This window comes from Varanus komodoensis, unplaced genomic scaffold (assembly GCF_004798865.1).
Source record: "Varanus komodoensis strain SLA01 unplaced genomic scaffold, ASM479886v1 scaffold1, whole genome shotgun sequence".
Taxonomy (NCBI): domain Eukaryota; kingdom Metazoa; phylum Chordata; class Lepidosauria; order Squamata; family Varanidae; genus Varanus; species Varanus komodoensis.
Window position 1 is genome coordinate 58,478,018 of NW_025335268.1, and position 14,773 is coordinate 58,492,790.

At 43.3% G+C, this 14,773-nt stretch overlaps 1 protein-coding gene across 1 annotated transcript in view; it reads left to right on the forward strand.

Annotated features, from left to right (window-relative positions):
* Positions 1 to 488: 488 nt before the first annotated feature.
* Positions 489 to 14,773, forward strand: part of SCML4 (Scm polycomb group protein like 4) — a 51,688-nt gene continuing 37,403 nt past the window's right edge. Inside the window, exons 1-2 of the mRNA XM_044449228.1 lie at positions 489 to 689; positions 14,433 to 14,562. Coding sequence (XP_044305163.1) covers positions 489 to 689; positions 14,433 to 14,562 — 331 coding nt within the window. The remainder of the gene's footprint in view (positions 690 to 14,432; positions 14,563 to 14,773) is intronic.

A 14,773-nucleotide genomic window follows, 5' to 3' on the forward strand; every position in this document is an offset into this window, starting at 1 on the left:
ATGTCATGTCCCCTCTGTAGTTTCTTCACATTGTTTTGTTCATGAACACATTATCTGTTGGTATGTGCCCATTATTTGCTCATCATCAACATCAGTTCCTGTGTGACTAGAAACCTATAAAACACTCTGCATATGTTCTGGAAACTTGTGGCTGGTTTGTGCACCTCTACCCAACTGCACTGTTGCAGGTTTGTCTCTGCGGGGGGTGGGGGTTGTTCCTGGCTGTTCTCACCAATAAAACTGCTGAGATTCCTAACATAAAGGGCTCCCTGTGGATCTGAGTGTCCATTCTTGCAGGCTGCAAAACCAGGATTCCCTGGTATGTTCAATAAGACATATTCCCTCGCAAGTGTCGGTCCATATACCTTCCTGTTGATAGTAAATGAGATTACTGGCACCTGACCAAATTAACAAAAAAATTGGGTTTGGACTTTCCCCAGATTTCAACAATATATCTTTTGCTTTTTAAAATTACAGCCCCATTACTGATGAATCACCTGCCATCACTGCCTCCAAGACTGGACACTGCTGACATGCAGTCTCCCAGAATACCAGGTAGAAAAAGAGGAAGGCCCCCACTCCATTCTTCTCCTATGAAAATGGCTGTTCATAACCTTTATTCTGGACCAGCTGGTTCTTTGCCAGTTGTGAAGATCCCAAAGAAGCGAGGGAGAAAACCTGGATACAAGGTATGCTTTTTTTCCATTCCAGTTGCTGGTTGTAGTTCTTTCCCTTTAGATACAGTGCATCCATGCAGATACATGGCTTGGACATGCCAATTGCTGCAGTGACATAGCACAGCAAGGGGGAGCCTGCTATCTCACTGACTCAAGCCTTCATCTTCACATTTTGCCATCGTCTCCAGCTTGCGTGGGCCTGTTGATGGCTTCCATGACTTTCCTGGTCCAGATAAACGAATGGGGCAAGTTCTGGTCACATAAATGAAGGCAACCCAGACCAGAGTAGTTGCCACAGGCAAGTGAGTGGTTGAGGAGAAGGGAGCCAGTCCTGCATTGCGGTGCAGCTGTTCAGACTTGGGGTCTCAGCGGCCCATTGTGCACTCAGGCTTTCATCGTGCAGCATCCATCGTGCGTCCCTCATTCTGGGGTGCTTGTGTGGCCTTTTTGCAACATCCTCCTCCTCCAGGGACTCTCCTGTGTTTTCTAGCCATTTTGCAGGGGGGGGGGGGTTAAAGAGTTAGGAAAGTCCAATATTAAATTTTAAACTGGAGCAGAAGGTTTGTGAAAAGTTGAAAACTGCTATACCACAGCTCTAAGTTGGTTTCATAGAATATATAGAAAGGCAGAGAAATAAAAATGCCAGGGGAAAAAAATCATGTACAAAGGACACATTTTCCCTCTTGAAGGAAGAAGCTGCCTCAGGAAAGCAGCAGCTTAGACCTCTCATGTAGGGAAGCCTCATGTCAGGGCAGCCTTCTAGAAGATGCTGTTGCAAATGCAGTGTAGCAACCTATTCTCCATTTTTTGGGGTGCCTGTGCTTCTGATGCAGCAGCTTTAAGTGCTGGAAAGATGAGTCACTGCTTGAAAGTGAACAGGAGTTCATCCCTTTGCAGTGGGGAGGTAGCAGAATATGTCAAATGAACCGTCTCTTAATCTGTCCTTGTTTACACAAAGCATTTATTCTGAATCATGGCCAAAGTATTTAGGGAAAAAAGGCACTGCAAAAAAGGTTGCATCAACCTGGGTATTATTGGTCTTAGAAGAAAGATCTCCAGAAACTTAGAGTTTTCTAATATTTTAGAAATGGTAAAATATACTTTACATGCATCTGGTTGAACTCTATAAAAGGGTAAGGACAGGTGTGTGTCTAGGTAATTTTTGACTTTGAAGTGAATGGTCTTAAGGTGGGGTGCATAGATGGCCGTGTGTGTTCCTCCACTTGTGAAACACATAGCTGAGATTTTTCATGGGTCTCCAAAGGGCCATTCCATGTTTTACAACTGCTGCTACATTCCTGATATTTTAGTACGATAGCAACAAAACTGCCAGTTCTAAATTTCCTGTAAAAATGAAATACTCTGAGCTTGTGGAGTTTTGCATTTCAAGCTGATTTGCAGCAGAGCACACTCATGACTGCGGGGATAAAATGGAGTTTGCTTGTGCAGCCTTAATGCCCTTTTCACCTGCTGCTCTCTGTAATTATTTGGCCCAGCTTAGCTCCAGGGCACTGGATTTTGGCTCAAGGTGAGCCCTACTGCACCACAAGGTGGGCAGGCAGCAGTTCTGCAGATGTGTTGGACTTCAATTCCCAGAAGCCCCTGACAGCAGGACTAATAGTCAGGAACGCTGGGAGCTGAAGTCCAAAACTTTGGGACTTCCCTGCTCGGGAACATGGAGTGCTTGGCAGCATCAAGGAGACGTAGGTAGCCTGGTCTCAGCATGGTGCTGATAGCCCGGTGCTCCAGAATGCGTGATGACTTTTCAAGTTACTGTTTCTGCATTAGGCCTGTTGTTTCTTCACTGGCAGCATTGTTAATAGAGGCCAACCGGACTTGGTGCTTTTTGCCATTAAGAAGTTTTGCCCTGCCAGGCGCTTGCGTTCTCTCTCTCTCTTGATCTTTCCCCACCCCACACTTTGTTGATTAGTTCCTTATTCCCAATGCTCTTTCATTGTTTGGTTTAGTTCTCTATTTAATGTGTTTTAATCTTTAATTTTTCAAGGCACTTTTTGATCCTAACCATTTGTCCTATATAACCAACTGGGCTTTAGAGTATGACAAACCCAAGCCATCGCTGCTCCTTTTCTGAGTACATTGGACTTTTCCTGTACTCTTTTGATAATAATAAGAGATGGGACAAACCCGTACATGGTCATATTTCAACTTCTACAGCAAAAAGAAAGTTTGAGATATCTTACATAATTGTTTCAGTACAGCCTGACAGAGATGCATTTCCTTTCTGCACTGGGTTTGCCGGCAACTGTAGGAGAAGGGAAGGAAAGAGAGGAGGGAGGGGGAGGAGAAGCAGTAAATTGAAGATCATTCATTATTTATGGGGTCTGGTTTAATGCAATCATTCCTGTCATCCAGCATGTAAGACTGGCATGCTCAGGCGTGAGGCCATTTCTTGATGAATGAAAACCAGAAGTAAGACATCCTTTAGCAAGCAACAGCTTCAGGTTCTGAGCCTGACACAGGCAATCTGTAATGCGCGACACCTCTGACTTTGTGCTTTTCGTTAGCATCGGAAGATCTGAACACCGAAGCGACATTTCTGGAAGAAAGCTTTCTGTTGTTTATGGTCCCCACTGTTAAAGCATACAGCCCTCAATCAAAATGCTCTTACAGCTAGAGTCAGAGACTATATTTTGTGATGGGTAGTTCTCTTGATTTAATTAGCTCACAAATGGCATGGGCTCCTGCTACTCTGAGACTTTTATGTGCGTTTCTAAAGGCTCTGGCTCACTCAAATGGCAGGCAACTCACGCCTTTATGACAACTAGAAGCTGGGTGATTAGAGAACAGATGGATCATATTGTCCCTGCTTTTTATGAAAAAATATGAATTTGCAGTTGTATTTAAAATTTATTTCGATGGAGATTTGTTGTATCTCTAAAGATGCCAACAAAGGAATCTTTATTGTCCCCAATATATCTCTCTGATGTTTTCCCAGCTGTCATTGCACCTTCATGTGTGGGATAATCAGCTCTTTTAAGAGATGCGGAGACAGACATGGATTTTTAAATTATCTCTGCTTTTGTCCTTGTGTTCCCTGAAAAGTGTCTCTGAGCTAGTCTATATACCTGCATGCACCTGGCCAACCTAGGCTGGAACCTATTGCTTGGTGAAAGTTGAATAGCCTTGATGTGCCACCAGGGGCTGAGATAAATGATCTACATGAACTTCGGAGCCTATGAAGCTCATGGATATAATTACTAACCCTACACATTGAATGGAGTCACGGCTCCAGCATTTGGATTTGTTTACATTCTCCATCAGGGTACAGCTGATATTTTTCATACCTTCCATTCCTCAGCTGGTTGGTTAACTGATCTCCATGGAGACTATCAGGTAATTGATCTCCAAGAAAACCCATGTAGATATATCAGATATTGTTGAATCAATTTCCTTTGGAGGAAAAGACGCTGAAGACTGATAGTGTATTTGTAATTATGTGAGAAATGTATTGGCTAGGCATATACTATGGAAATATATCACAAGCAGCCAAATAAAGACAACATTAATTTCCAAAGTCAGTTTGGTTCAGTCTCTTCCACCAAACAGAAATTGTATGGCAAAAAGTACCAAATTGCTCTTCAATGTCTCTCTCGAGAGAGCAAACAACTGAGTCCTTCCATTGCAGGTTACTGTGACTTCCAGTGAAGTTCTGTGCATTCCAGAAACATTCCAGGTAGTGTTGCCGGGTTCTCATCCAGATACAATGCTTCTACCTTTCCAAGGCACAAAGGCAGCAAGTGAGGAGTATCCCTACAGTATCTCTCCTCCATGCTGTTAGGATTTGCTTCATAGGATGCAGGTACAGGGGCTACAGCCTTGCATAATGCTTCAGAGCATTTTTAAAAGTATATGCAAGTTCTGACCGGGGACCAGGCTACGCCAGTTCTAAATGGCTGGAAACAGTTATTTACCATTTCTTGATACAATTAAATACACATTTCAGGTTGGAACCTTAGTCAGACTTAGCCTATGTCAGAAGCCCTGAATTCCAGTCACAAGGAATGAACATTCGGATTTGTAGGGAAGACTTAATTGTCTTGAATGTCAGCGGTTTTATTGGTGAGGCAAGCCCAGCCCCCTGCAGTAAACTAACAACAGGAGAGGCTGAAACCAACTACCAGCTTCTAAAACATATACAGAGTGTTTTATAGGTTCTGAGTCAGGTGTACACAGCAGCAGGGCAGATGTTGATGAAATAAGGGGAACACAGTCGAAAGAATGTGAGAGATTTGCAGAGGGGACTTAACACAATAGTGTTGATTACAGGAGATTGACAACAATTCAGGAAGGCAGAGATTATTGTAAATCTTACAATAATTGATCATGCAAATTAGGGTGATTGCAATGCTGCCTGAAAACTAACATGGCAGCCTTATCAGCTGTTGCTAGGAAAAGAATAGGTGGGGATTATTTATTTATTTATTAAAACATTTCTATGCCGCCCCTTGCCAAGGCCTCGGGGCGGCTTACAACATCAAATACAAAATACATTAAAACAATAACAATTAAAATATTTACAGTAAAATAAAATTTAAAAAAGTAAAAAAATAAAATAAAATAAAATAAAACAAGGGATTAACTTCCCTTGCAGCATCTCAGGTTAGCTGAGTTCCAGTCTCTTAAAGTAGCAATGCTAAATAAAAGCCTGTCTTGGAATTCTGGTACTTTCTGAGAAAGAGGTGCAGTGGAACTGCAGGATTGATTTTATAACACAAAGGCATATATAAGCAATCTTTTTCTACCAGGATTTATCTGAATTCCCCAACAACTAGATGCACTGAAATCAGCAGAACGGTGCCCTTAAAGTTAATTGTACCTCAACTCAGTGCAATACTTTCCTACTTTGGTATTTACAACTGTGTAATATGCAGTATAAAATAAAACCCAGGTTTAACTAATCAACTATTATGAACAAATAATCCCCAAAACTACCAATCAGGCATTAAAGGGATCAAAATAATTACAACGTATCAGTGAAGACATGACAGCAGCAGTGGATTTAAAGGCTGGGCCATACTCTGAAAGCATCATAACATGAAAAGATCTTCCCTAAATGCCTGAAAACAGGTAAAGAGGGGACAGAATGGCTCTCCCCTGGCAGAGAGCTCCATAGTCTGGCATTGCTGCTGACAAGGCCCACTTTTTCCTGATCTTATGGGTGGCTGACAGGACAGAAAGCAGGGTTTCTGCTACTGATTTTAAGAGCAAGGCAGGCACTTATGGACCAGGCAGTTTCTGCAGTAATTTGGCTACACGCATTTAGAGCTTTAAGGATATCACCTGTCCTTTAAATTGGGCTGGGAACAAATAGGCAGGCTGTGCAGATTACAGAATCGGGAATGAGTCCCACCATACACACAAAAACACAAGCAGTTCTTTCCTTTTGCAGCACAAAAAGTATCAGCTTTGGCCACTGACATTATTATCACTGCCGCTTACTTCTAGCTAACATTTATTTAGCAGCCACAGGATATTAGGCTCCAATACTTACTCATTTTGGCACCGGCCTTGTTACAAGATTTTTATCAAGATTCCTTCAGATGACAATTATAAATGTTTGCTCCTGTTTACCTTAATAGATAACCATGGTAAAAGTCTGCCTTTGTTTGGCTTCATGGCTTTTATTTCCCTCTGTTGCCTAAATCTTTTCTTAACGGAGGCTGGAGGAATGCACTGACTTTGACGGCTTCTGCTATGTGTCATTTTCTTGCCCTTACCACATTGCTCTTCCCCTTGACTGGATCAGGTGCCTTGGGTACTGTGTGTCATCTTCTGTGCTGTCACTTCCTTCATAGTATAAACATATCACAAGTTACATCCCATCAGCATTAAAACAGCAAGATAAGCCCTTTCAAGTGGTGGGAGAAGTCTTCCACCCAGTGCTGGGGTCATTAACTTGTGCTGTGCTACCAAAGCTCGTTCTGGTGGCTCTTCATGGACACAGTATTGGAGATGACACTTTTTGTATTTTTTCACTGATGGCTTTCATCTACATAAGGGGTGCCACGTATTTATGAGGCCTTGTTTTTGACACCACCCTCCATATGGTGCTTTGCCCACGCATCACACACACTTCATTTTGCTTGGTAGCCATGTTAGAGAGGTTTAATAGATGTTCCAGTTGGAGTTTGGGCTAGTGTCAGTGAGGAAATTAAGCAGGGCCACCCAAAAATAAGGAAGAGATTTCTGTATGTATGTGAGGCTCCCTAAATACTGTATATTTTTTTAAATTAGGAAGACAATGCCGTTTGTGACATTGCCTATAATGGGCTAACTATGACTTGTGAATGTCCAGCAGGAATCTTGTTTTTTCCCCATATATTTTTGTGGTAGTTACCATTTATTTATTTATTTGCATACTTCCTAATAGTCATAGCACTCTGTGTTGCTTACTTCTACTTTGGGCGGGGGGCGGGGGAGTCTAAAAGGGCAGGTTCTCATGGCACAAGAAGCCATGGTAAAATCTTATGCTGTGAGTCTGTCTGACCCAGTTCTGAGTTCCTGCATGATAGAATTCCAGTGGAGAGAGTCAACAGTCTGTTCTAAGGTTTGCTCACTTCACCAGGGCTTCTCTGGTTGTCCAGGCTGGGACTACGATTTTATTATTGTTGGTATGGGAACACCGTAGAGTTACCTGGTGACAGAGGACACAGAAGTGGCCACTTCTAGCCTCCAATCTCTACTTCCCTCAGCATCCTAGTGGTAGATGGGTCACTGTCTGCTTTATTCCCATTGGCTGAGCAATGTGTCTGTCTCCCTGTTTTCTCCTGAACAATGTGGAATACAGTGGGAGGTGTCTCTTCCCACCTGGTTGGAGTCTCAAACAAACACCATCCTACGCAGTAAGAGAAGTTGTTGCTGACCCACTGGTGTAAACATGTGCCTTAGAGAGCACAAAAGAGGGCAGCGATTATGACATTAGACTCACCATTATTTTCCACCGTCTTCATTGGGGGCCATGTCAAAATGACATATTTATTAATTAATCTGTTAATAAACATAATAAATATAATCCTGAAGAGATAAATCATTATCTAGTTATAGTCAGGAAATTTTGTAACATAAAATGTATCTGACAGATTCTGAGCACACACAATTACAGTTTCAAATATCAACCTACGTGCAGATCTGCTCATTAATAGCTCTTGCTTATACGGTGAGCCAAGCACCACAGCACTCCAGCAAACTCTGATAAATACAAGGAAATGAAGTCACGTGCTAGACTAGTGCATCACTCACTGTGTGGCCAAACTGAACTTTCTGTAGGATTATTGCAGTCATAGAGTAAGTTCTCAAGTAGCCAGAATATTGTTTAGTTCTTATGGATCTCCCCAGAGGGAACATTGTATATCTCACTGGACTGAAGGACAAAGGCAAAACATGGCTAACTCAGCATATTGTGCTTGGGGTCTTTTTTAAGTATTTGAGAAGTGGGAGGGAGCACACAATAGCCGATGCAATAGGGATCACCTATATCTGGTGATCTCCATGTTCACACACAAAAGGATCATTTCAGTTATCGACTTACAGTGTTCTGTAATCAGATCAAAATTGGAACTTCTAACATGCAATTTTCTCCTCCATTGCTTTTGATTGTCTTCTTGAAAATTCTTTTTACACCAGACACCTTATTTCCCAGCTTTGTATAGATACACCTTTATTGCTAGAAGGTTTTAACAGAATATTATTACACTAAATCAAAAACACACATGCTTCCAAATCCCACTCTGGAGTTCAAGAAAGACAAGGACCTAAATGATAGACAAAACTTGTATCTGGAACCTTTACAATGGACTTCTGCTGGACTTCAGTTCAGGCCTTTTACTATTTTTCATTAGGACAAAATTAAGAGGTTGTTTCTTTGATAGGCATACACTTCCCACCTTGCTCTTGATTAGGGTTGGGATGAACCCTTTTGGAATCTCTCCCTCCAGAATCTACCAACTTCCTCTTATGCTCGGCCTGGTCCTACAAAGTGAGCCGAGCCAAAAGGGAGGCTGTGGATGCTCACAGAGCTCTGGTTGTGCCAATGTCAACTGTCCTTCTCAGAGTGGCTGCAGGATGCAAGAGGGGGAGCTGTGAGTGGACACACCAGCTGCCATTCCTGGCGACCAACCTCCTTCCCCGGTGACCAACCTCCTTCTACCACATCCAGCAGCAACGGTGACAAGTCAGAAAAGGGATACAGTGAGTGGCTGCGCCATCCACCATTCCTGGCAGTCAACCTCCTTCCCCACTCGCTGCTGGTGCCATGGAAGAAAGGTGCTGCTTGCCTTACGAGCATGTGGGGCTCGATTCCTGGTGACTGCCCCACAGACGCTGGGTGCCCTTGCCAGGAACTCAGAGTCTGGGCTGCTGCAAAGTGCACCGGAGTCCAAGAAGCCGAAAGCAGGGAATCCGACGGATGTTCTGCACAAAATTGATTCCTCACACATCCCTGCTCTCGATGCGAATACATCTTCAGTAACAGCTATTTAATTTACCATAACCATTTTAGGTCATAGCAGTTTCAAGTTGGAGAAAGGTCCCTTCTGCCTGAAACTGAACGTGTTTTGAAAGAAGCATTGCTGCTTGGGCTGAGAATATGAATCCTGGTTTCTCCTTTGGGAACAGGTTTTGCAGACAATTAGCAGGGCCAGCCCCACAGCCATGCCCTCCAGGAGAGTCCAGAACTGCAGGCAGCTGCTGTGAGCCATATCAACAAACTAGTTCTAGCAGTCCTGGAACAATCTTAATTGTCCATTTCAGACTAAACCATTCCAGAGTAGTTTACATTACAACAGGGAACCATAAATCACTATTGGAGAATTCATCCCCCTCGTTCAACTGTCTGGGGCTGGATGGGGTTGACACCAGGTAACACCAGTTTTGCTGCCAATAAAAAGCACTGGTGCAAGTCCAGGCTCACTACACTGCTGCGAGCACGCGTGTGTGTACGTGCATGCATGTGTGTACGGACGTGGACAAGCCTCTAGCAATGGGCTCGGTGTATCTGTGTCCAACTGCTGCCACATTCCATCCAGATAAATCACCAAGTGCCTCAAATATCTTCCTTGCTGTTCACAAGGAACCGTCACTTTGAAGCTTTTTCAGAAAAGCAAGTGGGGTTTAATCACATGAGCATTCCCGATATTGACATTGACACTTGTGGGGGTGTGGTGAAACATGCTCACAGGAGCTTTCATTTCAGAAGGATGCGTGGTTTGTGTGTACCCACTTTAAGCACATGAACTTCAGCTGAGTGGGATGTTTTTGCTCTGAGAAATGCAGAGTGGCCTTTACATGCTGTGCCAGGAACGGCATTTGAAAGGCGTGTGTGGGGTTGGGGGTGGGGGCAGATGGAACGTGCCTTTGAACCTGTAGATTTCGGACAATTGACTTTTTAAATGTACCTTTTCATATGATCTGTCGTAATATTACTTTTTAATGGGTAATAAATAGGGGCATAAATTTTGTTGTCAGGCAATGACAGCAAAGTGATGGGGAAAATAAGATGAAATACGGCATGGCGTTTTCTGTGTGGGCTTTTGACAGTAGCTCTTGAGTTCGTGTTTAGAAGTGCACTTTGTACAGCAGGTTTTTAAGGTCCTGAAGGATGGAATGGGCCCTTTTAAGATTAAAAATAGCCCTGTCCTCAGTGGGAGATGCAGGGCTGGAAGAAAGGAACAGTCAGGGGCCTGCTTCGTCTAGCCTCTTTTCTTCCCTTGGAAAAGTGTGGTTTTTTCCAGTCATTAGGGTGGGGAGCCCCCCGTTCCTGTAGGAGACCAAGCGTTAGAAGGAAGAAATTATAGGAAATGGCACTGTTAACCTTAAGAGCTGGGCTGCCAGGTGCTTGTAGCATACCCTGAGCATGGCTTATTCTGGCGCTGAGGCAGGAGGCTTCACAAAGGGAACAGCTAGTTAATTCTGGGGACTTGAAACTCTGCAGCTGATTCTGGAGATTTGGAAACCCCTAGGGATCTCTGAGTTGCAACCTGGTATCCTTAGTTGAAATGGCTACACACAATGGAAGAGTAAGCAAGGACTCGTGGTATATGTTAAGCAAAAGTTGCTAAACAGCCACATGACCATCCTTGGTGGGAAGGGCTGACCAGTCCATGATCAGTTTAAAGATAAAGATTCAAAGAGCCATTGCCCATCAGCAGGGAGCTCCAGAGCAGTCGCATGGGTCACCTGGTGACAGGTTCCTGCACTATGGCAAGAGGGACTGTATTTCTTTAATTCTTTCTCAGCTTGCACCTATTCATATGCACACAGGCTAATGCTATGCAAACTGACATCTACTGTTGGCCTCTTTTTTGCTGATCCATAAGTGCCCGTCCCAACAGGTATTGAGAACTGAGGGTCCTCCTTCACACATTCAAAGCACAAACCTTTTCCTTGCAAAATCCTCTTTACTGACCAAAAGCACAAAACATGCAGAAGGAATCTCTGAGCATGCACAGAGTGGTTTGTTGAACTCAATCTAGTATTCATCTCCAGGAACTCTCCTTATGAGCATGACTGGGTCCCATCCCTTTGGGATGACCATACCTCCTCTCTGCATGCTGATCCTCTAATTGGGCCACCCTCCTCTGCCATCAAAGCATCATGGGATATAGAGTCAGGGCCACTAGATCTGTGTCTGAGAAACTCCCCTGCTCCAGGACCTCTTTGCCAACTGTACATCATGGTTATTTCCCAAGATGACCTGTCCTCCTGGGGAGTCTGGCCTTGAGTAAGCATCTTTTCTTCTGCTGAAGCCCAGCCAACAGCCCCTGAGAATATGTGCCCAAAGCAACAAGAGGGGCTGTTCATACGTAACACTAAGCTGCAGTTTAGCCTTACATGTATGAGCATTGAGCTTGTGTGCTTGTGCAGCCTCCAGGAGGAGACTAGAAATGTTTGCTTCCATTTTTCACTAGCTCTTCTGTCCAAACCTGGCTTGGCACTGGGCTGCCACAAAGGCAGCCTCCTTCTATACGTCCTTCCCCACATGCCCTGATTTTCAAGAAGTGTGATGGGCAGCTAACACGGCAGGGCTTCCTCTGCAGCTGCACCTACCCATGGAATGCCTGGCCAACTGAGGATCCTTGAGTTCTGCTAATTTATTGTTTTAAGGAGCTGGCAAAAGCATGGTTTTTAAACATGCATCTGGATTAAAATTTCCCTGGCTTGTTTAATGTTTCCTTAGTTTTGACTGCATCATCATTTTATTTATTCATTTATTTATTTAGTAAACTTCTATGCCGCCCCACTCACCGAAGCCTCGGGGCGGCTTACAACAATAAATAAATACATATAATCATATAAAAACAATATAATTGGAAATGCCCTGGCCAAAGATACAAAATCAATAAATAAGCTAACAATTAAAATGCTGTTTAAATAAAAAGGTCTTGGCCTGGGGCCAAAAAACATATAACAATGGTGCCAGGCGGATCTGATTAAGTGGTTATTGTTGTAGCTCAGTTGCATTGATATTGTGCTTTAGGATAATTGTTATTTGGAATGAGGAGCAATATATTCACTTGTTTACACAGTAAATGATTTTTCTGATTTGTAGTCTCCCTGAGTTCTTCTTGGAAATAAGGCAGGAAATTTGTTTTTAAAAGAAATAGGCTGAACTATGGTTTAGAGAAACAAGCCAACTTCAAAGTAAGAGTGCACAATCTTTTCAAGTGTGAGGACTGCATATGATGGCTTGGGAGTTGGGGCTCTCACCCACCCACACATACACCCACCACATGCCTGTGTACACACAAAAATGTATACCTGTACGCACATATAAACAGCCACACACACCAATTGCAGTGATTGCAATATGGCTGCCCTTTTCCTCATTGTCAACAGCAGAGAAGAAGCAATAGTCTGCATGAGGATTGCTGAGGAAGGAAAGAAGTGGGGAGGGTTTGTTTTGCCTCTCCCTCAGCAACCCTGATACGGACTGCAACCTCTAACAGAATCACACAGGGAGGGAATTCAGCCGTGCTGGTGGGAAGGTCAGGAAGACCATGCGGGAGCCACAGCTAAAGCCTTGAGGGCCTGCCGATTATACACCACTCTCCTAAACTCTTCGTAGCTTAAATCCAGAGTGGTCAACACACAATCTATGGGACACACAAGGCACCCTGCACTGCCTCACCACTTCTGCTGTGGTGGCAGTGGGGAGAAAGCAGAAACCCAAACACAGGGCTTGAGTGCCACTGGACTTCCCCACTTATGGTGTCCTCCACCTGGTATTGGGAGCCACCTGGAATTGGGAGCCATTGTCTCTGATACTGGAGACAATATACAGCCATCAAGTCCAGTAGTCACGTCTCACCTGATCCGCCATGTATTTCTCCAATCCTCCTTCAAAGCGTCCACGTGGGGAGCCGTCAGTACATCACACGGCAGTGAAAAGTTAAGTTGAACTTAGCACTGTGTAGGGATGTACTTTTCTCTTTTGAACAGTATTTCGAGATGACCAGCTTTTGCTACCCTGTCAGGTGTGCGAGACCTCTTATGGGTGCAATATTTCTCCTACATTTAATGCATAAGAAATTTGCTATCAAACATAATGTGCGTGTGTCACACAACATCATTTATTCTGTCATTTGTAATAAATGACGAAGATCAACTGCTAACAGGTTATTTGAGAATGAATGTGAAATTCACTCTCAGAAATGCTGGAAAAAGTTCAATCCATGCTGTGAATTAGCTTTGAACTTCAGAAGAAAGGAGATCAGCCATCTCATGTGAAGTGTGAAATGACTAATTGACATTGGATTACACAAGCATTTATTTTGCATTGCTAGCCACAGGGATGGCATGATCTTATGGGAACTGGTGTTCAGGCTACTGTATGCTTCTAAAACATTCTGGGTTAGAGCTCAATCACAAGGAGAGACATTGTGCTCACAGACCAGGACTGTCCATCCCCACCCCTCTCAGTTGATCCTGGATGTGACTAGTCCTCTGGGAATGGAGTGGGACATGGCATGGGAGAGGATGCTCAAGAGGAAATGGGCAAAAATTTCAGAACCTTCAAGTGCCTTCCGCTTCAGCAGGCATCCTTTGAACCCAGCCCATTGCAAGTTAGAAAGACTAAGGTCCAGATCCAGCTAAAGTTAATTGGGACTAATTCTCAATTAAGACCATCTTTCTGTTCATCCTGTAAAGGCTTCATTACAAAATGCACTCCACCCCCCAGCCTGTAGTTGAAACGGTGTAAATACAGAGACATTTTATCAAAGCAATTGCTTAACTGTGTAATAGTTACACTTGTCTGGCTAAGGGTCAAATAGTAAATGAGAACATTATATCATTTAAGGTGCAGTCCTGTGTAAGGTTAGACAGAAAAAAAGACCTTCTGCTCACAGAAAGTCCCAGCTGGGAGCTCTAGGGCTTTTCTCTCTCTAAGCTTGAAAAGGGTTGCACCCTGAATGTATCTAATATTTCTGCATCGCACTTTCTTCTGCAAGTAAGTAAGCTCTTAATAAGCAATATTGTGTTAGTTATTTCCCAAGGTGTAAACAACTATGCTGTGAATTGCATTTAATACTTTGTATCTTGCAACATAAACGTTAATGCATAATGCAAACTATTTCCATTTTCTGTATTCCATTTTCCGTGGAAGCATTAATGTGTCTAGAAATAATGTGATACCGTAGCAATTTACTAAAGTGTGGGAGTTCAAGAAGCTCAAATATGTCGTGTAATAGAACAGATTCGGAATGTGTTTTCATTACCCAAATTGGTTCTGTCTTCCAGCTGAAATCTCGTGTTCTAATGACTCCTTTAGCAATCTCCCCACCGAGAAGCACACCAGAACCAGATATTAGTTCAATCCCGCAAGATGCAGCCACAATCCCCAATTCAGCAGCTCCACAAGCTCTCACAGGTATGTAGAAACAAATAGTTCAAAAAGGGAACATTTGTGTAAAACTGTAGTTATTTAATAAATTTCTGCCCAGAGCAGTTTACAAAAGTAGGACGATTGATTACCTTCTAAAATGCAAAACTATATTGTTTTCATTGGACCCAGTGAATCTGTTTGCTGGCAGTCCATCTGAAGTCTTCTCTCTCTGCTGTCTCGGATTTGGTTTTTGTTA